The 25,923-nt window shown below is 58.7% G+C and overlaps 1 protein-coding gene across 4 annotated transcripts; it reads right to left on the reverse strand.

The window, feature by feature from the left end:
• Nucleotides 1-223: 223 nt before the first annotated feature.
• PPM1F (protein phosphatase, Mg2+/Mn2+ dependent 1F) lies at nt 224-25,896 on the reverse strand. 4 transcript variants are annotated; one of them, XM_070628358.1, is made up of 8 exons: nt 25,782-25,896; nt 18,946-19,193; nt 13,828-13,967; nt 8,774-8,976; nt 7,908-8,096; nt 6,015-6,158; nt 5,045-5,138; nt 224-3,819 (listed from the first exon to the last, which is right to left on the reverse strand). In XM_070628358.1, exons 2-8 carry the CDS (start codon nt 19,140-19,142, stop codon nt 3,467-3,469), a joined length of 1,320 nt encoding a protein of 439 aa, XP_070484459.1. In that variant the 5' UTR covers nt 19,143-19,193; nt 25,782-25,896; the 3' UTR covers nt 224-3,466. The 4 variants fall into 4 exon arrangements, with proteins under 4 accessions (XP_070484459.1, XP_070484460.1, XP_070484461.1 ...); XM_070628359.1 differs by lacking the exon at nt 25,782-25,896 and adding an exon at nt 25,604-25,741; XM_070628360.1 differs by lacking the exon at nt 25,782-25,896 and adding an exon at nt 25,329-25,429.
• Nucleotides 25,897-25,923: the final 27 nt, after the last annotated feature.

Below are 25,923 nucleotides of genomic sequence, written 5' to 3' on the forward strand. Positions count from 1 at the left end.
CAGCCCTGCACAGGCGCACCGTGAACACACCCCCTGCTGCCAGCGAGGGTGGGCTCGGAGCCCAGGGATGAGCCCCAGATTGGGCTGGCTGGGATCTCTCCTGAATGCATCTGCTCTCAGCAAGGAGATTGTGGATGGCCCCCCCAGCAGCTGCCAAGCACACCTGGACACCCAGGGGGACCCAGCGCTCGAGGTGAGAGAAGGTAGGACTCTGGCGACAGGGTTTCACAACTTGTGGTTTATTGACACTTGAGCACAGTGGCCCTGGGAGGAGACTGCCCTTCTGGCCCCCTCACGCTAGGACTTGTCCCTGTGGACAGGGGGACCGCCATCCTGTCTCAGAACAAGACCCCCCTTGCACCACTCCCAGGAACCCACTGAGATGTGCGGATAAACCCTTGGCGAGGCCGGCGTGGCACGTTTGGCAAAGCTAAAGCGCAGGCCTCCTGGGGCTGCCCCCTTGGGCTACAGCCAAAATCAAACCAAAACAGCTTATTTTGCACAGGCCCACCCGGTTTCCGTTTAGCTCGGGTGGGGGCCAGGTCCAGGAACAGCCAGAGCTGCCCCCCAGCCCTGGGAATACTGCTGAGGTAGCCGGGACGCAGGGGAAGGGGCGAGGCCGGGGGCCGCGTGCCGGCCCAGGGAGGGCGGGGAGGCAGGACTGCGGCCAAGGGCAGGGGTCGTCAGAAATGACCGCGGACCTCAGAGAGCCTGTGCTTCTCCCGTGGGGCCCGCCTGTCACTCTCCCCCCATAACACATCCATTTCCTAGTCCTGGACTCCAAGGACAGTCTGGGTCAGGGAGGCCACGCGTTTGCCTCCAGGGTGTCAGCAGGTTGGGAGCTTGACTAGAAGCCCCTGGGGGCCCGGCGGCGCCCTGCCCCTCCCAGGCCCCCCACGCCTGAGGAGGGAGCCTACGCTTCTGCCACCCCCGCTGCTCAGCATCAGCCCTACCTGTGAAGGCAGGGCCGGCTCTCCAGCTTTTGCACCCACGTGAGGTGCTGGCATCTGCAGCGATTCTTTTCCAACCCACTTAAATTTAAGAATAGACACCAATAGTACTTAATCACCCCTCCCTGCTGGCGGTGGGCGGGGCCTCAGCACCGGCAGTAGCTCCCCTGCTGCACCAGGCTCACCGCAAGCAGCCCCTGCACCTCCCAAGTTCCAGGAGCTGCTGCACAGACTCAGTGCAACCCTGTGCCCTAAAAGGGGAAACTGAGGCCCAGGGAGGGGCAACGGCTTGCTCAGCCCCAAAAATGAGCTAGTGGCAAAGCTAGGACTTGAGAAAGGGATCAAGGCTTACAGAGCAGTGCCTGTGGCCTGGAGAGGAAGTGGGCCAGGACTCGCAGAGGGTGAAGGTGCCCAGGGGCTCTGTCAAGATGGAAGAGACCTCCTCCGTGCCTGGGTGCACGCACCAGGTCAGGCCCGGGGCAGCGGGAGAGCGGGGACTCCCTTGGTCTCAAGGCAAGGACCAGCAGCTCCCAGGCTGCACCAGACAGCCAAGGCCTCTGCCAGGCAGCCTGGTGGGTGGGGGGCGGGAGCCTTTGACTCAGCCTGGCTCAGGGTGGGGGAGACACTGGGACAAGCATGGAGAGATCTCCTGTGCTTTGGGCCTTGGGCCGGAGCATGAACATGACCCAGACTCCATGGGGTGAAGCTCCACTCTTGGTAGCTGTCAACCGAGTGAGACTCGCAAAGAAACCATTGACCCCTCCTTCCATTAAGGTCATGCCCATGGGTGGCTGGGCTGGTAGTGAAGGGTGGGGCCACATCCCCCCTCGTGCCAGCCTGGTGCTGGGAGGGGCTCACGAGGAGGCTTCGGGCCCCCAGAAGGCAGAGGGGCCTTCAAGTTAAATGGAGCAATACCTGGTCATGTTGGCCACCAAACCCTCTCTGAGTTGCAGTGACCATGTCTGAGATGCTTTCTGTCACGAGCCCTGGAGCAAGGCACTGACCGTCCGTCTCAGCTGCTGCTTCCCTGCCGTGGGAGTGGGGGTGAGCCCTGAGGCTGCAAGCTCCTCCTTTCTTGCTGGATGGTGGACTGGCCTCAGCAGGGGCGGCTCTCACCATCCACCCCTTCCCTGGGTGAGAAGGGCCGAGGTTCCCCTCAGTGCAGCTGGGATTGCTCCCTGGGGCCCCACTACAGTGGGGGGACTCTGAACCACAGGACCTCATGGCCTTGGCGACCTGACGCCAAGCTTCCTCCCACTTCCCCCTGCCCCCCCCCACCCCGTGACATTCTCCTGAAGCCTCAGCTAAGCCAAAGCCACCCACTGCCCTTCCCAGATGTGCTGGTCTCTGCCTGCACAGCCCTGCCCACCACCGCGAGTCGGGCCCCCAGGCTCCTCTCTCCAGTGGCCCTGGCCTCTGCGGGGAGCCCTCGCCCAGCCCTGCCCCTTTCAACTCCACACGGGAGTCAGTGGCACGTCACAAAGACAGAACTCTTCCAGGAAGAACTCTAGCCCGAATCATGCCACTCTGACAAAATAAATCCTTTGTAAGAACTGCAACATGCTTGGCGGAATCCGTCAGAGGCCCGGCACTTCCAGCCTCACCTTAGGCTGTTTAAGGCACTGAATGGCTTATTAACACCACCTGGAAAAATTTTGTCTCAGTCCTGATTTAGGGGAAAAAAAATTCAGTAATACTGCAAAAGACGTTTCCCCTAAAAAAAAAAAAAATCAATACTTAGTTTCCTAAGGGATAAACCAAACACTAAGCCCTGTCTAAGTTACATGACACATCAGGTACCTTGGCACTGACGAAAAAGACAGCCCTGAAATACTGCTTCTGAATCTGACTGCTCCCTGACAAAAGACCGCAAATGAAAGGCGCGCATGGTCATTCTGAGACCCCCCTCCCCGGGCGCTCCAGGGATGGGGGACCAGGGAGGCCAGGGCAGGCGTGTCACCAGTGGTGGGCGATGCAGCAGACCAGATGCCTGGTGCTCCCTTTTTTCCTGGTGGGGAAGCCGGCTCGGCCAGCAGGGACCCGCCAGGCGCATCTGCGGATCTGAGCCCTCGCGGCTGTGGGCAGCGTGGAGCCAGTGAGAAACCTGTGCCGGGCACCCAGGACGCTCTTGAAAATGTCCGTGGCTCCCAGGTCTGCCCGATGGCCCCCCATGCTGTGTCCTGCTGCCCTGAGTGCTCGCCTGGCGCCTGTGGCCTCTGGTCCAGCCCCTGCCTGACCGGGAGCAAGGGCCGGCCCACCTCCTGGCCTTGGCTCCGTGGTGAGGTCTCTTCCTAGGCTCCCTTGGAGATCCTGCCGTCCCACTGCCTACCACCAGCAGGGCGCGACACTCACCACCCAGTGCAGATCCCATCCCCCGGGATGGGCCAATGCAAGCAACACGAGGGGCTCGGGGGCTGGGCAAAGCACTGCGCGGGCGGTGCCACCTGCACTGCTAGCCATCAGGTCCTAAGGCATCTGACGGAGGGTCACAGGGTGGGGCCAGGGGCTGGGACCTCCTAGCTTCTCGGTGGTGTGTTGGTCTCTGGCTCTGAGAGGCCAGAGGGCAAGTCCCCTGCCCCCTGGGCCCCGCCCTCCAGCAGGGCTCGGGGGTCCCTGAGGAAGACCACCATGACTGTGATGTTGTCGTGGGAGCCCCGCTCCCGGGCTGCAGCCACCAGCTCCTCGGCGACGTGTAGCCCACTGCCCTGCTGCCTGACCAGGTGGCTCTGCACGAGGCCAGCAACCTCATGGTGGGGGACAACGTCGAAAAAGCCGTCGCAGGCGAGCAGCAGGTAGTCCTCGGAGCCCGTCAGCTCCTGGGAGGCTGCATCCGCCTCCCCAGACACGTAGGGCTTCTGGAAGACATCCCCTGGGTATGAGAGAAGCGCCTCACGTCAGAGGGCCCCGCTGCCTCCTGCTCCCACCCGTCCTGCCAGGTCTCGCCTCGCTGTGCCCCGCAGATGCTCATGGGACGAGGATGCTCACAGGACGAGGGCACAGGGGTGAAAAACTAATTTCATACGGTCCTAAGCGCTATGGGAAACACAAAGGAGGACCTTGTGACAGGTCGATTCTGGTGTCCCTGAGGGCAGCAAGGCCAGAGTTCAGCTCCAAAGAGCAGCTTTCTCACTTCCAGGGGAGCCAGGCCCCAAGCAGGGTGGCTGAGGACACTGCACAGGCCGTGGCTGTGGCCCTGGCCCTCCTGAGCTCCTGACAGCTCCTAATGGGCACCTCAACTAAGTGTGTCCAAAATGCTCGCTCTTCCTCCCTCACACCTGCTCTTTCAGTCTCCCCATCGCAGAAAACAGCAGGACGATCCCCCCCAGGTCCTTATGCCCGAATCTGCAGGTTCCCTCTGACTCTCCGCCTCACGCCCCACACCCAGTCCATTAGCAAGTCCTGTCGGCTTTACCTTCAAAATGCATCTCGAACCCACAGCCCCCTCCTCGTTTCTACAGCTCATGCCTCACCCAGACCCCCGCAGAGCTTCTGGTGGGCCCCTCTCCTTCCACTCCTGCCCGACAGCCCCTTCTCCACGGAGCGGGAACTGGCCCTCCTCCCGCCCGGGTGCCCGGGCCAGGCAGAGCAGCGAGGAGGCGGGCTCTGCGGAGGCAGCACTGTGCGCTGCGGGGGGCAGTGGAGCGGGAGGTTGCTAAGTCCTCGGAGGGAGACGTGAGGCTGTGAGAAAACAGGACAGGTGCTCTCTTTACTTCAGATTTTAAAAGATAGAAAAAATCATCAGCATGATGCGGGGAGGGGAGTAAGCCTCACGTATGGAATGTTGAAAAATGATCTTCCAGCATGTGGAGCAGCTAGCCAAGGGTTTCCTACTAGATTTTTCTGAGGAACTGTTTCCACAAAGAGAAAATAACACATAACTTAAACTGCAATTATTTGTGCGAGACGAAAGTTTCTAAGGGGTCTGCACCTGCGCTCTCTAAGGTCACCAGAGTCCCTTCACAATCTGATGGATGGCACCACCCTGTAGGCCGGCACATGACACCGCCGCCCAAACAGCTGGGCGAGCCCGTGGCCTCGAGGGGTCAGGAGGCCTGGGCTGGGGAAGCCGTGCCCTCCCTCCCTCGCCTCCTCACCGATGGCTCTGGAGACAGCCAGGGTCCCGTTGACTCTCCAGCAGTCCATGTGAGACACGAAGCCACCCAGCGCCTCGATGCGCTCCCGCTCGTCCTGCAGGAGACACGAGAGTGGGGCCCGGGCACGCGAAGGGCGGCTGCCTGGTGTGGTGCTGTCACCCGAGAGCAGATGAGCTGCTTTTGGAGATGGCATTGGGAGCCACGGCTCTTGAACAATGCCCAAACGAGGCACCAGTGAAACAGTGGGAATGACAAATAGCCTCAACGACCATCAGTTGCAGGAACGGCTAAATGGGTTATGGTGCCAGCACAGACGGACCACCCTTGGCGGACGGCCGTGGCCTCCGAGTCTCGGGCTCAGGGAGATGCTCAGGAGGCAGCAGAGAGCGCGCACCCCAGGGTCAGAGAGCGGGTCCCTCAGCTGCCTTGCCTCCTTTGTGGGCTGCTGGGACCTTGAGACCCAGCATGTGCTGTGTGTGGCCACTCGGCAGGGTTGCGGCCAAGTCAAGACCCTGAGGCTCAGACAGGTGAGTGATCTCTGGGTCCCAGCATAGGCCCAGCCTGAATCCTTCAACCCCAGCTCAGCGTCGTCTCCTCCCTGAAGCCCTCCTCCCCCACAGCCCAGGTGGTCGGCTGCTCTTTGCCCATGTGCATGACAGGACCCTGCATATTGACCCCCTCACTGGGCTGCCTGCCGGGGCAGAGGGCCTGGCTCCCCGCTGCAGCTCAAGGCTCCATGTCGCTGTGACAGGAAGGGGTCACTCTGGATGCCTGGCTGTCAATGCCCCAAACTTCAGGGGACTCCAGCCACTCGAGACAGGCAGGGGAGCCCTCCCTCTGGAGGAGCACAGGAGCGTCCAGGAAGACGCGCTGCTTTACGCCCTCATCCACCCGACTGTCTGCTTCCCTGCAGGGCCCAGCACGGTGGGGGCCGGGGGTGTCCCAGGCACGGATGGAAGGAGCCCCTTACCTGTCGCTCGGGTCTGTGCGGCTCCATCAGCTTCACCACCTGTCCCTGCTGCACCAGGATGACCTGAGAGTCTCCGAGCCAGGCGACGTGCAGGGTCTTTCCCGCGATGAGCGCGCACACGCCGGTGGTGCCGCTCTGCAGCCGCTGCAGGGAGAGAGGCCCGCCTGGGTGAGGGCGTGGCCGGGTGTCCACACCACAGGCACACACCCGTCCGGACGGACAGGATGCTGCAAGACGGCTCGGCCGGCAAGGGGAATGGACAGCGGATGCGCACAAGGGCCCCCAGGACTCTCATAAGGCTTATGCTGCGAGGAAGGAGAGCACGTCCTGTGTGGTCCCGCTGATCAAACTCGAGAGAACACTGCAGCCTGCGGTGTCAGAGAGCAGACCAGCGGGTGCCGGGGGAGCAGGTGGGCAGCAGGGGGACAATGAAGGGCGGGAAGAAGCTCAGCAGGGATGGATATGTCTGCTCCTGTGGTGACGGTTACTCAGTGTAGACAAATGCCCAAACCTATCAAATTGTATCCTTTAAATGTGTGCAATTTATGCGTCAATTAGATTTCAATGAAGCTGTTTTAAAATCATAACAAACTCAACACCTGCTTCAGAGAATCCTTTCTCTACTCTGAGAGGCAGCCTTGAGCTCAGGGACCCTTCCCAACTCCTGGGGTGACGGTGGCCAGGAGGGATGGGCGTGCCAGCTTGTCAATGGGCTCCCACCTTACAGCCTTGGATGCTGTGTGGCTTTCTGTTAAGATGCAAAGTCCAGCTTTGCTGCTTTCTGCTGAGGTCCATGCTCAGAGTGTCTGGCACACTGCACTCCCTCCTGAGTCTCCTTTGAGCTACACCAACCGGGGCAGGCCTTTTAAGCTCTCTGGGCCTCAGATTCCCAGGGACTCTGGACACGACCGTAGTATCTGCCCCGCAGGGCTGCTGGAGGACCACTGAGTCTATAGCGAGGTGCTGTGGGCAGTAAGCTGATGGGGCGGTGGGGGGTGGGCAGCAGTTGCGACACGTTCTTTCTTCTTTCAGATGGCTGTAACTGCTGAGGAAAGAGCCCCCCAGCAGACAGCAGCAGCTGCCGAGACCCTACCCGGGAGAGCAAGGGGAGGCGGGGCTGGGCCTTAACCAAGTGTTTTGTTTTCTGTGGCTTTGACAAGTCGGTGGACTTGCTAATCCTGGAGAGAAGGCCCCTCCCAGGGCTAATTCTTAAAGACAGCAAACGTCTGGTGGGAGTGCGCCCTTCACGCACAAGCCGGCTGGGGCTTCAATGGCCTCCTTTGTTCCTCATGCCAGGCCACTGTTTCCCTGAGCCTGGAAGGCCGGGGAAGGCCCCCAAGCCCGCAGCCCGTCGAGGGTCTTCACACTCTCAGGTCCTGTGTTTCTGTGACTTGCCTACCCTGCCTCACCCACGCCTTCCTGCGGAGTCCCCAGTGATGGCTTTGGCCACGCCACCCCTACTCCCTCTGCCTCCTGACCCACCCGGTGCTTCTCCGCGTGGCCCTGCATGGCCTGGCCTCTCCTCTCGGGAACTGTAAGTCATAAACTCCTTGTTCAAGGCAGGCGTCTCTGTGCCTGTCGTCTTATCACACCTGATTCAAACAAAACCCTGGGCACAGTCTAAGAGAGGCTGCCCTCCTCCATGAGGCCTCACGCCCTCTGCAGCTGTGGGGCCAGGCGTGTGGGATCAGGGGCAAGCTTTATGCTGCTTCTATTCAAATGAAACACACGCCCCCTTCATTGTAGGAAGGAAATGGCACGACTGCCAGCAGAGCTTGCTGAGGCCCTTCTGAGGCAGTGAACCACTTGGATTTCTCTCTCTGCAGGGTCAGGTCTCCCTGGCGCTCCCCGCTCCTGCCCTCAAACTGCACGAGCCCACCTACGAGTTCTCACCTCTCGCTTGGCTTTCCACAGAAACATCTCGTCGGTGCGCCGGAAGGCTTCCCTGAGGGCCCCTGCAGGGTCTGTAGGTAGCTCCGGCCGGCGGGCAGCATGGGCATGCACGTGTGCAGCAGCGTACCTCGCAGCGTCCACCCCGCCGTGACCGTCAAACACGGCAAAGTAGGCGCGGTCCACGGGGTCCTGGTGGGGACACAGTGGGAGTCACAGTCCTGCCCGCTGGCCTCGAGCCTGACCAAGGCCGTGCCCCGGCCAGCGGCTCTCACTTGGTGGGGGAGCCCGGGTGCCGATGGGGTAGGGTCTGGAAGACCAGCATGGCCTTTGCCATCAGACAAGCCAACCTGGTTCAAGCACTTATGAGCTGGGAGATTTGGAAAAGGACAACCCTCCAGGGCCTCAGTTTCACCTCTGTCCCGAGTTGCTGGGAGCATAAGATGAGGTAAGATGTAGCAGGTGGCGCGGGGGCTGGAGACAGAGCAGGGCTCAGCAATCCTGAGCCTGAGATAAGCGTGGCGCCTGGGGCCTCCCCTCCTAACAGACGTGGGCAAACTACGCCCTTTCTCCAGTCCCTCAGCTGGGAAGTCTAGGTGGCTGATGGCTGTCCTGGCCCGGAAGTGCCGGGACAATGAATGGGGCTTCCCAGGCCCCCTGGGAAGGGCTCTGAGAGCCGTCCGGCACTTCGGCCTCCAGGTGGCCACTGCAGGCATCACTCCTGCCTCAGCTCTGGCCGGCAGCTCTGCTTGCACCCAGGGTGGCCCCCACCCGCCACGCAAGCCCTCCTACACTGTCCTGATCAGGGACACCAGCCTCACACGCCACCCCGGGGCCCGGGAGGAGGGCACTGGAGGTGGCACACTCACGGACAGGCCGAAGAGCTGGTTGAAGGCCGAAAGGCACACGTGCCGGTCCTCCATCTTGCGGCGAGTGTTCCGGATGGCGTGGATGGAGACCAGCCACTGCCTCTGCGGAGCCTGGGCAGTCGAGGGCACCTGCTTCTGCCACCGGCTGCATACTTCCCAGAGCTGGTTAAAGAAAGTCCTCACCAGGCCCTCAGCATCCAGCACTGATGGGCAGGACGGCGGGTTGTTAGGGAGCACCAGGCAGGCCAGACGAGGCTCCCACTCTCTCTGTCCCCCTTTCCTGGGGCCCCTGAAGCTTTCAACAGCCCTGTCACAGGCCTGCACAGGCCCAACCAGCCCGTCACCCCCCAGGGCATTCTGAGCACACTAGCCTAATACACTATGTGTGACAGCCTGAGTCACTGGCCGTGAGAAATGTCCAGCTTGGCAATCCGTGCCAGGAGCCTCCTGTCCCACAGTGGAGCAGCGCCCCTCATGGAAGCCCATCCCAAGGAAAGGCAAAGATAATTTAAGAACTAAGTACAGAATCATTTATAATTGTGCATTAATTAGAAACAATATATATCCAATGATAGAGTAAATTATGGTCTGTTCTCTTGACAAAGAATTAAGCTGCTATTAAAAATGATTTTCACAGGGCCAGCCTGGTGGCACAGTGGTTAAGTGCGCACGTTCTGCTTTGGTGGCCCGGGGTTCACTGGTTTGGATCCCAGGTGCAGACATGGCACCGCTTGTCAAGCCATGCTGTGGCAGGCATCCCACATATAAAGTGGGGAAGATGGGCACGGATGTTAGCTGATGGCCAGTCTTCCTCAGCAAAAAGAGGAGGATTGGCAGCAGATGTTAGCTCAGGGATAATCTTCCTCCAAAAAAAAAATAAAAAAGATGTTCGTAACTAAACATGCAACTGCCCTATAACCCAGCAACTGCACCCCTGGGCATTTATCCCAGAGAAATTAAGACTCCATTCACACAAGGACCTGTGCTCGGCTGTTCACAGCGGCTTTAACTGGAACAGCTGGAATCGGCCTAGATGTCCTTCAACACGTGAACGGTTAAACAAACTTTGGTACATGGTGCCACGGAACACTACTCACAGAAGAAAAGGAGCAGCTCCCGACACAGACAGCGGGAAGAACCTCCAGAGAACTACGCCAAGTGGAGAAAGCCAAGCCCCCCACACTACATCCTGTGTGACCCCGTCTGTACGCACCCTGACCTGACAAAATTACACAAATAGAGATGATTCATGGTTGTCAGGGGGTCAGGACGTGGGGGGTGTTAAGGTGGCCGTAAAGGATGAGGGATCCTTGTGGGATGACACTGTTCTGTGTCTCGGCTGTGTCAAGGTCCTGGTCGCGAGACTTCCCTGTCGTTTTGCAAGATGTTACCTTTGGGGGAAACTGGGTGCAGGATGCATGGGATCACTCTATATTATTTCTTACAACTGCATATGAGGCTTCAGTTATCTCTAAATACAGTTGAATTAAAAAAACTGAAGGCGCTGGCCTGGTGGTGCAGCGGTTAAGCAGGCACGCTTTGTTTGGGAGGAGCAGATCCCGGGCATGGACCTAACACCGCTCATTAAGCCATGCTGTGGGCGCCCCACATACAAAATAGAGGAAGACTGGCACAGATGTTAGCTCAGGGCCAATCTTCCTCACAAAACAAACAAACAAAACCTGAAGAGTAAAAGAAAAATGGGCTTTTACAGAGTTTGCAAGTATGTAAAATGCTTATGTCATGATATTAAGGAAAAACATTCATGTTTAAGAAAAAATGTTGTAGCGGCTGGCCCCATGGCCGAGTGGTTAAGTTTGTGCGCTCCGCTGCAGTGGCCCAGGGTTTCGCCGGTTCAGATCCTGGGTGTGGACGTGGCAGCGCTCATCAGGCCACGCTGAGGCAGCGTCCCACATGCCACAACTAGAAGGACCACAACTAAAATATACAACTATGTACTGGAGGGATTTGGGGAGAAAAAGCAGGATAAAAAAAAAAAGATTGCTAACAGTTGTTAGCTCAGGTGCCAATCTTAAAAAAAAAAAAATGTTGTCAAAAAAGGGAGGGTAGAATATTCCACACACAGTTTGATGATGAGTACATGAGAAAGCTTTCCACCTCTTGGACCCAGAAAATGAAAGGCAGGAAAGGCCTACAACCAAAATGTCAGCGTCAGCGTCGGCAGGTGCTGGTTCTGTGGGTGCTGTTTTCCTTCCATACACTTTTTTTCAGTGCTTTCTCAATTTTCCATGACAAGTGTTAGCTCCAGGTGATGGTTTTAAAATACATCCATAAATTTTTTGATACTTCTCCTTTCAAGAGTGGGAGCCTAATTCCCTTCTCTGGAGTGTGGGACTTTGTGACCTGCTTCTCATGAATAGAATAAAACGGAAGTGACTGTGAGCGGCTTCAGACCCCGGGTCCTAGGAGATGCTGTGGCTTCCACACTGCATGTTCCCTCTCTGTCTCCCTCGTGAATCACTGGCTCTGGGGGAAGCCAGCTGCCATGCTGTGAGGATGCTCAAGCAGCCCGGTGGAGAGTTCACATGGTGAGGAGCTGGGGCCTCCTGCCAACAGCCATGTGACTGGACCATCTTGCAAGTGGAACCTCTGCCCCACAGGCCTTGGTCTGACCGCAACCTCATGAGAGACCCTGGGCCAGAAGCACCAGCTCAGCTGCTCCCAATTTCCAGACCCACGGAAATGGTGGGATAATAAAAGTTTATTGTTTTAAGCCGCTAAATTTTGGGGCAATTTGTTATGCAGAACAGGTAATACCCCCCACAACATGAATTTTAAAACAGAAGCCCAAATCTTACCTCAACCTGACTTCTAAAGAAAAGATTAACGGGGAAAGGTCCAAAGGAAACCTCGGATGCCGTACCTCAGAGACTCAGTTCATTTCGATGCACAAACCCCTCCCGGCCCAGGTGCGTTGGTTCACAGGCATAGGTGAGTCAGGGCTGCTCACCTGCTGGTGGGGGTGGGGCTCAAGGGCAAGTAACTGAAAACAGGGCAGACTCTGAGGAGTGTCACAGGCCATACCAGAGGGACTCAGCGAGCTGGAGAAGGAAGAGCTCCTGCCCAAAGGTGGTGGCTACAGGAGAAGGGCTGAGGCCAGGGAAGGCCTGGAGGGTCTGTGAGCGCAGGAGGCCACTCGGACACACATCCCAGGGAATCCATGCATCAAGGGCGGGGCGGGCGGGGGAGGGGACTGCGAGCCGCTACCACACCCAGGACACAAGGGCCATTCAGGTGTTCGGGAGAACTGGTGGCCAGCAGGGTGGTCTGAGGGGCTGTGGGTGCGGGAAGGCTCAGCTCAGGGGAGACAGGACCTCATGGGAACTGCTCACTGGGGAGGGGCCGGCGCGGGGCTCTGCCTGCCCGGGCCACACAGTCTTAGTCATGGCTCTGCCCCTGGTCAGTGATTCTTAGAACACCCGCCACGACGCTAATTTTGCAAGTATGGCTTTGAGATGATAGACTACTGAGTTCGGCTCCCATGACAGGTCGGAGGGCAGGGTCCGGCTGCAACTTCCTCCTGCGTGGCGCCTCCCTCCTCCACCCCAGGCGCGGGGAGCCCCCACATGAAGGGCCACACTGGTGACGGCCGCACTGTTCCTTCCCGCCAGCAGGTGGCGCCGATTTCCTGCCGGGACAGCAGGGCTGGCCGGCGCTCCCTGTGGGCGCCTAGAGCCAGGCAGTTTTGCAGAGGACAATGGGTGTCCGTCACTGTGCACGGGGTCTCCTGCACCTAGGAGGCGGGAGTGCGCGGCTGTGCTGGAATGGAACCCGGGCAGGGAGCCAGGGAAAAGGGCGCGGCACTCGGACGAGAGGGGTCGGCACCCACTGCAGCGAGAGGCTGCCGTGTCTCTTCCCTCTTCCCCAGCTCTTCCTGCTCTCCCCGCGATGAGGGCACTAATGCTGAGTTTGAAGCAACAGTCAGATAATAACTGTGACAGGAAGGAGGGGTGTGTTACATGGTAACACACACGATATATAAATGCATCAGGTCAACACACTGTACACCTTAACCTTAAACGATGTTATACACCGGTTACATCTCAATTAAAAATAATAATAAAGTAACAAGTCAGATGGGCATGGCAAAGGAAGGGAAATCCACTGAGGTTCCCCCTGCGCAGCCAGCCAGTGCCCGGCCGAGACCCACTCTGCTCTGCATCCAGCTGCCTGCAGCCCCCCCGTGGCCTGAGCGGCACCCTTCTCCAGCAGGCAGGGAGCCACGCCGCCTGTGCCAAGCCCAGGCCACGGCACACCCCGCCACAGTCCATGGGCCGGGCGGCTCCCGCTCTCTGTCCCACATGAACCGACACTTGGGGGAAATACGAAAGGAATTATTAATAAAGCGAAAGAAAGACATGCAAAATAAGAGCCCTGCCTTTCTATGAGGAGGCTCCCTCCGGCTCTGGCTCCTCTGGCTGTGCGATGTGGCTCAGGGCCCACCTGCTGCCTGCTGTCCCGGGGACAGGCAGGCAGACAGGCCTCCACTGGCGCCTCCCCGAGCTCTCATGGACACCACTGAGTCTCCACCTGACAGGGTCCTGAGGTGGGCCAGCCCAGGCAATGGGCCCGAGCGCTGGCATTTTCTACCAGCTGGACCCCGAGGCTGCCCCTGGGAACCGCTCCCACGTCACCACGGGGTGATGTCAGCTGAGGCAGAAGAGCAGGTGTTCGATGTGAGTTAGCACCTTGGTTTCCCCCCATGTAACACGGGATGAGCGTTATTCATCTCCTGGGCTGAATCAGTGAGTTGGCTGTGGCGCTCCCCTCGCCGACCTCATGCCAGTGTGCGTGCTTCCTCTGCATCTCAATTCTGCCACCCTGTCGTGAGCATGCGCACCCGGCGCTGCCCCTTCCAGCCCTCATCATGTGAGGCCCACAACCGCCCTTCCGCCAGCAAAACGGGGATGGAAACGGAGTCCAGGTGAACCCTGACATCTCCCAAACTGGTGCTCCCTTGCAGCCTGTCCCTTGTCTGGCTGGTGAGTCTGTCACCTGTTAAGCCCCAGGGCCCCAAGAGGGGCAGAACTCACAGGTCACAGGGGCCTTCTCCTCTTCTGCGTCGTCATCCTCCTCCTGCCTGGGCTTCTTCCTGAATTCGGAAAGGTCCGCCTGCAGCAGCTTGGAAACTGCCTCATGGGCCAGACACGAAGCAAGTGGTGGCGGAGCATTCCTGGGGACGGGAACGCGATGTGAAGTGGAGCTGGCTCCTCGGCAGAAGCCAATACCCCAGTGCCCACCCAGTGCTCCAGATGGAGACTTTGGGCTCCTCGCCACTCAGGGAGGCCCTTCTGGAGGCAGTGATGACCAGTCACACTGCAGTGTATGGCCCCAATGAGCAGGTCGGCCTCCGGTCCTCAGGGAGCTGGACAGGATGTCCATGCAATGCCATTTACCGGGGCATGTGCGGTACCAAACGTGGGTTGGGGCTGGTGGGGAGGGGGGTGTCACAGACGCATAAGATTGTCTGCTGGTCTTGGTGGCCAGGTCAGACAAACTGCCCAACATCCAGCCTGATGAGAACTCCTGGTCACCAACACCAGCTGGGGAGCCCTGGGGGTTGGGGATCTTATGGGCTGAACTGTGTCTCTCAAACTTCACATGCTGAAGGTCTAACCCCTCAGTGCCTCAGAATGTAACCTTATTTGGAAATAGGGTTGCTGCAGATGCAATGAGTTAAAATGAGGTCATCGTGGAGTAGGATGGGCCCCTAACCAATAACAATGCTGTCCTTATCAAAGGGGGCATCTCGACACAGGCACACACACGTAGAAGCCATGTGAAGATGGAGGCAGAGACTGGAGCGTGGAGCCCACAAGCCAAGGACCGCCAGCATCAACCGGAAGGAACCAGTCCTGCCAACACCTTGATCTGGGTCTTCCAGCCTCTAGAACTCCAAGACAATACATTTCTGTTGTTTAAGACACTAGGCTGTGGGACTGCGTTATGTCCACCCCAGGAAAGGAATCCAGGAGCATGGGACCCGAGGACTGTGCCTGGAGGGCGTGGCTGGGCACCACCCTTGGGGTCCCTGGGCAAAGCAGGCCACTGGGCAGCTGGTGCAAGAATGCACTGGGCGGGGGGCAGGTGTCAGGGCAACAGGGAGCCACGACCTTGGTGTGTTTTCAAGAGGGATGTGACATGATCAGATCAGGCTTTTAGACACCTACCCTGGACTGCAGGGTGAACACTGGGGAGAGGCCAAGGTCCAAGTTGGGCAAGGCTTGGCAGTGGAGGGGAGGGGACAGAGCAGGCATTGGGCAGGGGACTGGATGGGAGATGGAGCCTTGGAATGAATGGGGGTGGGGGCTGCAGCTGAAGGAGCTTGCCAAAGAGGAGGGGCAGAGAGGAGTTGGGGGGCTGGGAGCAGCTGGGGATGTGGGGTAACCCCAGCAGTGGCTGCCTGGGCCATAGAAGCGAGATTTGGCTGACTGCTTCGAAGGGCACAGAGAGGTCACCCAGAACAGAGCTGAGGGGGTGTAGGCAGGGCTGGGAAAGCCAATTAACAGAGGATTGGGAAGCTGCCCAGGAGGACAGGGAGGGCGGGCAGCAGTTCTGGGGAGTCCTGAGGATGGAGAGACTGAGGCCAGCATGGAAGGACTCTGGGAAATTCCACCACCCATGCATGTTTCCATGAGCTCCAAGCCGGCCTGCCAGTCACCTCCCTGGCTCCCTGGACACAGGGATCCATCTTCCTGGGGCCGACAGCCTCTAGGATGCATCCTGACCCTGGAATCTGCCTCCCCACCAAGGGGAGCCCCTCTTAGGCGGAGAGATGTGCACCCTTACCCTCCCCGTGCCCATCCCCAGGGGCTGGGGGCCCACGCCTGGGGAGGCGGCCATCTGCTGGAATGACACACTCGGCTTTCCCCTGAGGGCAAGGACCTCCCAACAGCCAGGTGCATGGTCATGTTCCCTTGGGGGCTGGGCGTCCATGGTGTGTCTACTGATAGTCTTAGAAATCTACCAGGATGAATTCATGATTTTTCAAAATGAGAGGGTGACTCAGGGGAGAAGCCTCTGGAACGGCCTTTGAAAAACAACCAGCCAAGACATGAGAAATGAGTTCCTCTGCCATTAGGGGATTTCCTGCCAGCCACCAGGTTTTCCTTTTTCACAGCAGGGAGAAGAGGCGCCTGTTCTGCTCCAGTGAGGTCGGCAAGGTCGTCTGTGCTGTGGCTTCCTCCAGGCCCACAACGCTGCTGGGGACAGGGGGGCAGCTTCCGGCAGGGGGACCCAGACAATGCCTGGCCGTGGGCCACAGGCCTGGCTTCCTGGACGCCCCTCCCGCCTTATCCAGGAGTCCCACCCGACAAGCCCTGGCGCTCAGGCCCCACACCACATCCCAGGATGCTGCATCACACCCGAGGATGCTGCCGTGGACCCGCCCAGCTTGGGATTTTCAAGGAACTTCCGTCCAGCAGCAGAGGTGAAGAGGTACGTAAATGCTTATGTGTAATTACGCATTACACAAGGTGTAAGTGTAAGGTGTGCACCGCTGGGTGCCTGAGGTGTGCATGGGAACACTAACATGGGGGAAGACAGGACGTCAGTCAGTGCACCCGTGACCTTGGGGCTCTGCCTTCCAGACAGTCTCATAAGGACACCACTATGGTCTGAGAAAACCCCACAGACCCACGTGCTCGGGGCCTTACACCAGAGCTGCAGGCCGGGAAGCAGAGCTCGAGGGGAGCCCGCCCAGCGTGCAGGAGTGCCCGACAGTCAAACACAGTATAGAAAACCTGTGACCACACACGTGAGCATCTGCGACTACGTAGGAAGGAACTACTAGAAGAGGACAAAAATAACTGAAAATAAACCCATTAAGATGGCTGGAAAATATAAGACTCAAAGTAATTCATTTTTAGGGAAGTCTAAGGGGGCCAAGGGGAGCTCTGCAGAGGCCTGCGCCAACCCCTCTGCCTCAGGCCCTGGCGGCCGGGACCCCTGGCCTCTCCCCCATCATAATGCTCTCAGACCTGCTCTGCCATCCTGCTAACGGACGGGACGCCTGCTCAACAACACCTGAGCCCGGGGCCTGCTGCCTCCTCCCGGCTCAGCCTCACCCGCCACCAGGGCCTCGGGGGGCCCCCGCCCCACCTCCAACAAGTGCTGGTTTTCCCTACATTTACCTTGAGACACCTTCTCTCCATCTTAACTAAAACTCACCCCTCCAAGGCCCTGCAGCCCAGCAGACCCCTCGGACCAACCCCTGATTTCTCCAGCTGAGACCTCACCCTGGGCAGGAGGGCAGGTCCCCCGTTCCTGCCACCGCCCGCCACCCTTCTCTTCCTCACCCCCTCCCATTTCCACTGCTGTGAAGCAAAACCAGCCCCATGGTCCGGGACCCTCCCCCTGGGCACATGCCTCCTCCGCGCCCCCCTTCCCTGGACCTGGGGACTGACTGCTCAGTCTGGTGCCCCTCCCAGGCCTCGCACTGTAGCTTGTCCCTCCTCTGATGCTGTGCCACCTGCCTAGAGGACCAGCTAACCCGGGCTCTGTTGTGACCCAGGACAGCTTTCCCACCTCGATCCTCAGCTCGTTTCCTCTCTATCCCCGTGGACACATCATCCTTGTCCTCTTGCTCTCTTCAGGCGCTGGGCTGCCAGCAGGGGTGGCAGGGGTACCAATCCCTCAGGGCCTGCCTTTCCTCCCACTGCCCCTGAGCCCCACAGAAGGCCTAGTGCCCCTGGGAAGCCAGACACTGAGGCCCCGGGGCCCTCGACTTCCCTCTCCCCTCTGAGTACACCACTTGCCCGGCTAGCCGGTTCCCTCTCCTCCCTCCCTTCCTTTGTGCTGGGTCCCAAGGGAGGCAGAGCTCCAGGCACCCCTTCCCACCCATCCAGCAGCCCCGAGGCAGCCTCGGGCCGGCCAATTTGCTTTACACCGCCTGCCTCTAAATTATTTCCTCAAAGCAAAACTAAACAAGCCAACACCACCCTCTGCACAGGCCACCCCCCGAGGGACACGGTCACCGGACATTTCCTCCAGAGCTCTGGGGGGCTGTGGCGGACCCCGGGGTGGATGTCCAGGATGAGGCCCTGGAGCAGGCCCTCAGCCTTCCTGCTTAGCGACGCGGGCTCAACTTGCTGACTCTGCCAGGGCCTTGGGGTCCTGTCAAGCAGGCCCTCAGAGGATGTGCAGATGGAGGTGACCTGCCACAAAGGAAGCATGCTTGGGGACACTAAGATGCCAGTGCACAGACACTGGGGCATGTCCCAGCTTTAGGAGATTTGCAGATGACCTGTGAATGATGCAGCGACTAGGGATGGTGGTCACGGCCCTTGGGGGAGGGACAAGGCTCACATGGACACCATGTGGCCTGCCAGCCCGCACCGCCTTGCACCTCCCATGGGGGCTGCAGGCAGGCCCGCTGCTCTCTATCCTGCCCGTATCTGCGAAGCTGGTTCTTGTGTCTCCTCTCTGCACTGGGGACACGGCCTGGCCCTGGCCCGCCCTGAGCATGAGGCCTCAGGCCAGTCTCTTAACCTACTTGGCCTCTGCCTCCCCTCTGTGAAATGGGACAGAAAGAGGACCTACTGTTTAGCACCTGTCATGGGTTGAATTGTGTCCCCACAAAAGAAACACTGAAGTCCTAACCCACAGAGGCTCAGAACGTGACCTTATTAGGATCTTTGCAGGTGAAAGATGAGGTCATGCTGGAGCAGAGTGGGCCCCACATCCACTAGGACTGGCGCCCTTACAAGAGGAGGAGAACAGACACAGATCGACAGGGGGTGCCACGTGAAGACACTGACACACAGGAGGACACCATGTGACGACGAAGGCCACACTGGATTGACGTGTCTAAAGGCCACAGAACACTAAGGACTGCTGGCGACACCAGAAGCTAACAGACTTTTCTCAATGGCCTTTGTTAAGAGAGCACTGCTCTGCTGACACCTTGGTGTCTGACCTCCGGCCTCCAGAACTGTGAGACCACACATTTCTGTTGTTCGAAGCCACTTGGTCAGTGGTGCTCTGTTACGGTCGCCCTGGGAGACCAAGAGAGGGATTTACAGAGGGAACACATTGACACAGGGCAGGACATGTCGGGTAGACGGCCTCCAGGGTCAAGGGCAGCACGCAGCAGACACTAAGCCCCTCACTCCCGTCCTGTGCCGCCCCCTCCTGGCAGGTGCACGGCCTACCTGCTGCCCAGGAAACCCATCGCCAGCTCGGCCAGCTCGCCTTCCACCTCCTCCTGCCTCAGCACTGTCCCTGGCACCTTCCACGGCAGAGGGCTGTCTGGGCTCAGTGGGGCTGGAAAGTCGCAGAGGAGCATGTCCAGGAAGCCCAGTGTCTCCTCTGCCATCTGGCTGCTCTCCTGTAGGGCTCCAGAGGCCATGCCCAGAGCATCCCGGGGGGCCTGCCGCCAGGGTTCCAGTTAGTCTTCACCCTGGGGAGAGATGGGAGGTCAGCAAAACCATGGGTGATCAGCGCCCTGCTCTTGGGGTACTTGGGTGTTCACCCTGCAGTGCTGAGTGCACGATGCCTTGCTTTCTCTGCTTTACCTCCAGCCATCACTCTGCAGGTGCCGCATGAAGCCTGGGGCCTCACAGCCGAAGGGCAGGGCCATCTGGCCTCATGCAGTTCAGGGGCCCAAGTAAGCAGGAGCGACAACTCTGGCCCATGTCCTAATGCAGAGGGAATGCTCAGGAGCCAAGGGAAGCGGCTCCAGGGGATGGAGCCAGGAGCAGAGGCAGCATGGACGTCTTGAAGAAGTGACAAAGAAGGAGTGTTCCTGGCAGAGGGTGGCCAGTGTGAACAAAAGGGGGCAGGAGAGGGACCCAGAGCCAGGCCACTGAGGCAGGTGAACACGGCAGGTGACCTGGGCAGCTAGGAGGTGAGGAAGTGATGTGAGCCTGGAAGTGGTACTCAGAGGGAAGAAGGAAGGAAGAGAAGGGCCAGGCTGGGCTGGTGACAGGGTCACCATGCAGCAGAGGGCCAGGCTGGGCTGTTATAGAGATGGAGAAGGGGAGCAGGAAGGGCTCCCCAGAGGCCTTCCCAGGGCGCCAGTGGGAGAGAAGCTGAGGGTTAACCCAGGATGGTCGGGGAGGTGGAGTGGCTCACACTTAGGACGGGGGAAGGCCTATTAAATCCTCTCCACAGGAGGAGTCCAACCAGCGTGAGCTGGAGGAGAGGTGCTGTGGACAGCCCAGAGCCTGACCCACTGCCCTGGGTACCAGCTCCCACCTCGAGGGCTCCTTTTTTTTTTTTTGAGGAAGATTAGCCCTGAGCTAACATCCGCCACCAATCCTCTTTTTTTTTTGAGGAAGATTAGCCCTGAGCTAACTGCTGCCAATCCTCCTCTTTTTGCTGAGGAAGACTGGCCCTGAACTAACATCCATGCCCATCTTCCTCTACTTCATATGCGGGATGCCTACCACAGCATGGCATGCCAAGCGGTGCCATGTCCGTACCCGGGATCCAAACCAGCGAACCCTGGGCCACCAAAGCAGAATGTGTGGACTTAACTGCTGTGGCACCAGTCCAGCCCCCAATCCTCCTCTTTTTAGTGAGGAAGACTGGTCCTGAGCTAACATCCATGCTCATCTTCTTCTACTTTATATGTGGGATGCCTAACACAGCATGGCTTGATAAGCGGCGCCAAGTCTGCACGTGGGATCCGAACCAGCGAACCCTGGGCCACCAAAGCAGAACATGCGAACTCAATTGCTGCGCCACAGGGCTGGCCCCCCTTGAGGGCTCTTTCTCCCTACATCCATAGGAAGGCTGAGGGCTTACTGGCTGCCAGGCCCTGTGCACTGCCACAACACCCCTGGGAGCCAGGACAAGCTCTCATTTCACAGATGGGAACACTGAGGCCTGGAGGGGGTAGCCCATCACCTGAAAATGGATGATGGTGTCCAGGAGGGATTCTGGAGCCCAAGCTCGTCACCACCCTACCTCACTCCTACCACACAAGGGCCTCACGCACCCACGGCTCCTGCCCCACCCTCCTCCCCAAGGTGGACCTCCAGCTCCTCAACCCTAGCTCAGGACTGCTGATGCACTGCCAGCCCACCCTCTCCACCTCACACCTGCCCCCCTTTCTCCCCAGCCTGCCCACTCCTGGGTTCATGTGCTAGGGAAGGCCCTGTCTGTCAGACACCCCGATAGCCCCGAGGGCCCACTTGGGCTCATGCCTCCCACTCACAGCCCTCCAGACCCAAATGATCCCAGAGTGTCTCCTTTCCATCATCCCTCCCACCCCACCCTCCCCTATTCACTCTTGGGGGGCTGCGGTCCAGCCCTCTCCAGGCCCTACGTCCCTGCCACCTGCTCAGCACAGGCCCTTCTCTCTCGCCCCTTCCTCTCCAGCTCTGCTGCTCCCCATGAGCCTTCCCAGGGCTGGGACACCCCCCCGGGCTTCGGTAACATTCGGGCTGGGGAACTTGCTCCTGGAACGGATCCCGTAACTTGGCCCCCAGGGAAACAAGCAGCCTTTGTTCCAGTAACAAGTTGACTTGAGAGTCCCAGCAGCACCCAAAGTCTAGGAGGAGAATTTGGGGAGCAGTCTCATAACCCGTCCCCTTCCTGAGGCCTTCCAGGTTCTGACAAGTGAATGGAAAGGCAGGACCACAGGAAAGAATCTTCCAGAATCACGAGTCTTAGAATATCTGCAGACCATGCCTCCAAACTTGGCCAAGGGCAGCTGTGGTCAGGGGTCTGAAGTTGGACGATGAAGGCAGTTCTGCCCGCTGAAGAACACAGTAGGGGAGGGGCGTCCTTGTCTAGAACTAACTTAGCAAGGCTTCTGGAAGAACAGAGAAAAACCACAGGGAGAGCATGAGGGGGAGGGGATGGGGAAGTTAAAGTCTAATCAGTGGAGGATTCGGAGGCAAAGCAGGCAAGTTAAAAGCACAGAAAACCTCTCTCTCCTCTCAGACAAGAACTGAAAAGAGTTTTAGACACATGGAAATGATACGGAAATGGGGGCACTGTGATGGAAGGTTATGGGGACAGACTTAAATTCCTTGTTACCTTTCATGTTTACTCACAAGTAGAATAAATAAAATGTAGCCATGGTTGGAAAAGGCAAACAGGTAAAAAGAACAGAACAGAACAGAACAGAAAGGGAGACCGTCAGGCCGAGAGCAGGGGGACAGCTGTGCTCTAGCGATCAGGAAGGGCTGGGAGCCCCTGGGGCGGTGAGGGTCAGCTGGGGAGAAGGCCACTGGCCAGCCAGCGCCCACCCTCACCCCCGCACCCGCACACACCCCCGGCCAGCACTAGCGCTCAGCACCAGCGCCTGCCTGGCAGAGCTGCAGAGCTGAAGCCAACGAAAAACACGATGGCATGAATTTCCCAGCAGGCGTGGACGCCCCTGGGCAGAGAAAGAGGCCAAGCTACCTCTGCTTGTGGTCTGCTCTGGCCTCCGGCTGCTTGGGGGAGAGAAGTGTGAGTAATGCACAGCACAGTGGCCTCTAAGCAACAGCCATTGTCCCTGGGCTGAGAAATGCTGCCCAGCTCCATGCAATTCTGAGTCCAGAAACAAATACTCTACAGGCACTGAAATCTCCGGTGGCTCAAGGTACGCTCATGCAAGTGTCACATTAGGATCAAAACAAGATAACAGCATGCTCATTGACCTCTCCAGATGCACAGGAAGTCCCCAGTTTTAGAAGCTCTGGCCCACACTACAAAGCACAGAACTCAAGACCCTTTACCTTCGACCTCACTTGCCAGTGGTGGTGTGTGCCAGACATTTTAGAATGCAGGGGCCTCCTTCTTGCCTCCCAGCCTTGGGATGCTGTTTCCTGGGCCTGGAGCCCCCTCCCCTGGAGTCTGCCTCTTTCTCTAGGGGTTGGTGGCCCCTCCTCTAGGCACTGCAGACTCAGTCTTGGCCGTGCCCCTGCTCAGGAGGGGCTGTGGTTGTGTGCCCTGTGCCCAGGGTCCGGTGCGGGCCCCGGGGTGCCGCCTGCAACACATGTGCTGAGTGGGGCCAGTGGGGCAAGGCAGCAGGGGAGTGACTGCTTGTGTGTGGGCTCAGCCTGCGTCTGCCAGGGCACCGGCTGGCCTACTCTCAGCTCCTGCGCCAGCTGTCCGCTTGCTAGATGGGCAGGGGGCCTGGGGCATCCTGCATGCTGAGGAACCACCAGGCTTGTTTCTGCATCACCTGGCGGAGGCGAGGGCAGAGGAGAGGAGCCAGGACGCAGATTTCCTTCTCTGGGGTCCAGCTAGAGTAAGGGACAAGAGCAATTTCCTTCCTTTTCTCAACAAACTCGTGACTCTGATGTAGCCACACGGATATGAGCAAAACAATTCCTTCCTGGGGAGTCCGGTACCTAGAGATAAAGGAGGGGGGAGGAATTCCTAACGCAAAGGAGGACCCAGAGGCAGCCCTGGGAGTGACAGGAGGGGTGGGGAATAGTGCCCTGGCCCTGAGCTCTCACAGAACCAACTGGAGGGGACAGTCTCAGGAATGACACAGTGGCCAGCAGGCAGGCAGCAGGACAAGGGGGTTGGGGATGAGGTGGAGCCGGGCCTGGTGCAGGGGGTGCTAATTGGGGAGGATGGTGAGAGGCTCAGGGGGGAGGGACTGGTGTGTAAGTCTGTGCAAGTCACCAAGGGCCTGGGGTGGGCATAGGAGAGACACTGGGTCCCAAACCCCCACTGCCACCTGCCTTGACCGGTCTGGCCAAATGTGGCCTGTGGCTGGGTCTTCCCGGCTCCTAGAACGATGTCCCTCTGCGCTGCTCACCAGCAGGCAGCCACTGTGGCAGGAATAACGGCTGCCAGGGGCCCCCGGGTGTTATCACCCTTCCTGGATCACCTCTTCTCACCTCCCAACAACCTGTTATTATCCTCACTTTACAGGTGGGGGCTGTGGCATTCAGGCCAAGCAACTTGCCAAAAGTCCCCACTAGAGTCTGACTGCAGGGCCTGGCTCCTAACTGCCACAGAAACCCCGCCCACCCCTCATGGGTCACCAGCCCTGGGATGTGGTCTCTCTCCCGGCCCCTCTTTCATTTATGTGTCCCCTGTTCTGGCGCAGCCTCTTGCCTCCGCGCTCCTGTGCCTTGCCTGTGGCATTCCATTTTGCCCTGAGACCTCTCTGATCCGAGCTCTGCTGAAATCCACCACACCTCTGTGGGCCAGCAGGTGGCTTCCGTGGCTCTAGAGAGCTTCTGCTTGCACCTGACTGGTAAAGAGCCCATTCTTTTCTTTCCATTTAAAATATTTATTTTCCTGTAGTTTACCAGTTTTGACTCAAAAGCTCAACTAATGCATATTTGTACAACTGCATTTTTCTAGGTGGCGTGGGCAAAATACTTATTGAGTCCTGCTTGACTTCAGAAGCTGAGTGCAGAAGAAAACAGCAATCCTTAGAAAAGGAAACTGTATCACTGTCACCAAGTATTATACTCATTGTTAAGTTTTTCTACAAATGGAGGATATTGTTTCTTTGTTTACAAATAATCACTGGAAAGAGTTTGGTGTAAACCCTTCCAGATCTTTTCCTACGTAGATTTTCTTTCTTTTAAAAAAATTTATGGTGAAATATACATAACATACAATTTATCATTCCATCCATTTTTCAGTGTGCAGTTCTGTGGCAGTAAGCACATGCACATTGCTGTGCAACCACCACTTTTTACAAGCTTGACTTTCTCACCAGATTATAAGCTTCCTGAGGTCAGGGGGCCCACCCCTGTCCTCTGCACGTGGCAGCTGGCAAGCATGATGGCCGAGGGAAGGGTCGGCTTCCTTCCTCCACCACCAGTGGGTGGTGTGGGCTGAGACCAGCAGCCTGAGGCCTGGCACCTTCTAAGAGGAAGCTGACAGCCTGTGGGACATGGTGGGCAGCACAGAAAGGTTTCACAGACAGGGCTGGCGTCAGGCAATATCTCAAAGGAATTCTACAAATGAACTTGTGGGGAGCTTCACAGCTTTCAAATGCTGTTCGAAGCAGTCTTCATTTTGTTTACCTCTCACAACTATGCTGACCTACGTGCGCCGTCAGTCACACTGCAGGCAAAGAAATGGGCTGCGGGGTGGTAAATAACACACCTAAGGTCGCACATGTAGGAAATGGCAAAGCTGGACTCGAACGGGGTCTTCTGATGCCTTTGTCATTTCCACCTCAGTTGCAGGAGGAAAAGAGTGAAATCTGACAATAGGCCGGATGTGGGCATAAAGGCCAGAAATGAGCCAGAGATGACCTCAGAGTGTGGCCTCACATTCTGTCCCCCCCGCCCTCCCGGCGGGAGCACAGCTCGGCCCACAGAACTTGCCCCAGAGAACTCCATGAGGACACATGTCACTCAGAACACATGTCCAGCTGAGTGGAAGGCTGCAGGAGAGGAGTCCATCACTATGGACCAGGTGTCACCACGTGTTAGCCTCTGCATTAAAATCCCTACAATCAGGTGCCATTTCTCCCTTTTGCACAGAGAGGTTAAGGGGCTTGCCTGAGGTTGCAAAGCTGCAGGTGTGGAGCCCATGCGCCCCTGCCTGAGGTTGTCTCTCACACACGCCGGGCTAAAGCAGCTGCAGCCCACGCACTGCCTTTAACTAAAACACTTACCTTAGACACACTCCGGGGAGGGTCAGGAGTGGGGACTATGGGGTCCAGCAAGAGTGCAGGGGCTGGTGGGGCAGGGGTCAGGGTGGTGGGTCAGGCCCAAATGCTCCTGGGGGGTGGGGTGGAAGGAGCCGGTCCGGGCAAAAGGGGGGCACGTCACCCCTCTGCACCCCATTTTGCCTCACGACCCTCGGCCCCCACCTGGTCTTCGGCTCGGCCACATCCCCGCCGGCCCCCCGGTTCTGCACCCTTGGCTCCCCAGGCCCCCAGCTCCCCACCTAGGGCTCCTCGGGTGCCCGCCGCTCGCCCCGCTCTTCAGCTCCCCACTCGGCCCCGGAGCCCCGTGGTCCGCTCATCTCGGCCTCCCGGCCTCCGCAGCCCCCTTCCGCCCTCCCCGGCTCCTCAGCACCCCGGTCCTGCACCCGGGCCCCCCACCCCCGGCCCCGCGGGCCTCACCTGCCACTCGGCGGCTCCGCGCCCAGCTCGCTGCTCTGGCCGGCCCCGCCCACTTCCCGTCCCTGGCCGCGGCGGGCGCGGCGCAGGCGCAGTGGAGCCCCGGGCGGGCGGGGCCGGGCCTCTGCTGCCCCCTGGCGGTCTC

This window comes from Equus przewalskii, chromosome 7 (genome assembly GCF_037783145.1).
Source record: "Equus przewalskii isolate Varuska chromosome 7, EquPr2, whole genome shotgun sequence".
Lineage (NCBI taxonomy): Eukaryota > Metazoa > Chordata > Mammalia > Perissodactyla > Equidae > Equus > Equus przewalskii.

Coding starts and splice junctions, on each gene's coding strand:
- PPM1F (XM_070628358.1), bottom strand. CDS start 19,142: ATGGCCTCTGGAGCCCTACAGGAGAGCAGCCAGATGGCAGAGGAGACA. Junction 13,968..18,945: donor ATGGGTTTCCTGGGCAGCAG/GTAGGCCGTGCA, acceptor TCCCGTCCCCAG/GAATGCTCCGCCACCACTTG. Junction 8,097..8,773: donor ACCAGCTCTTCGGCCTGTCC/GTGAGTGTGCCA, acceptor TGTCCCCACCAG/GACCCCGTGGACCGCGCCTA.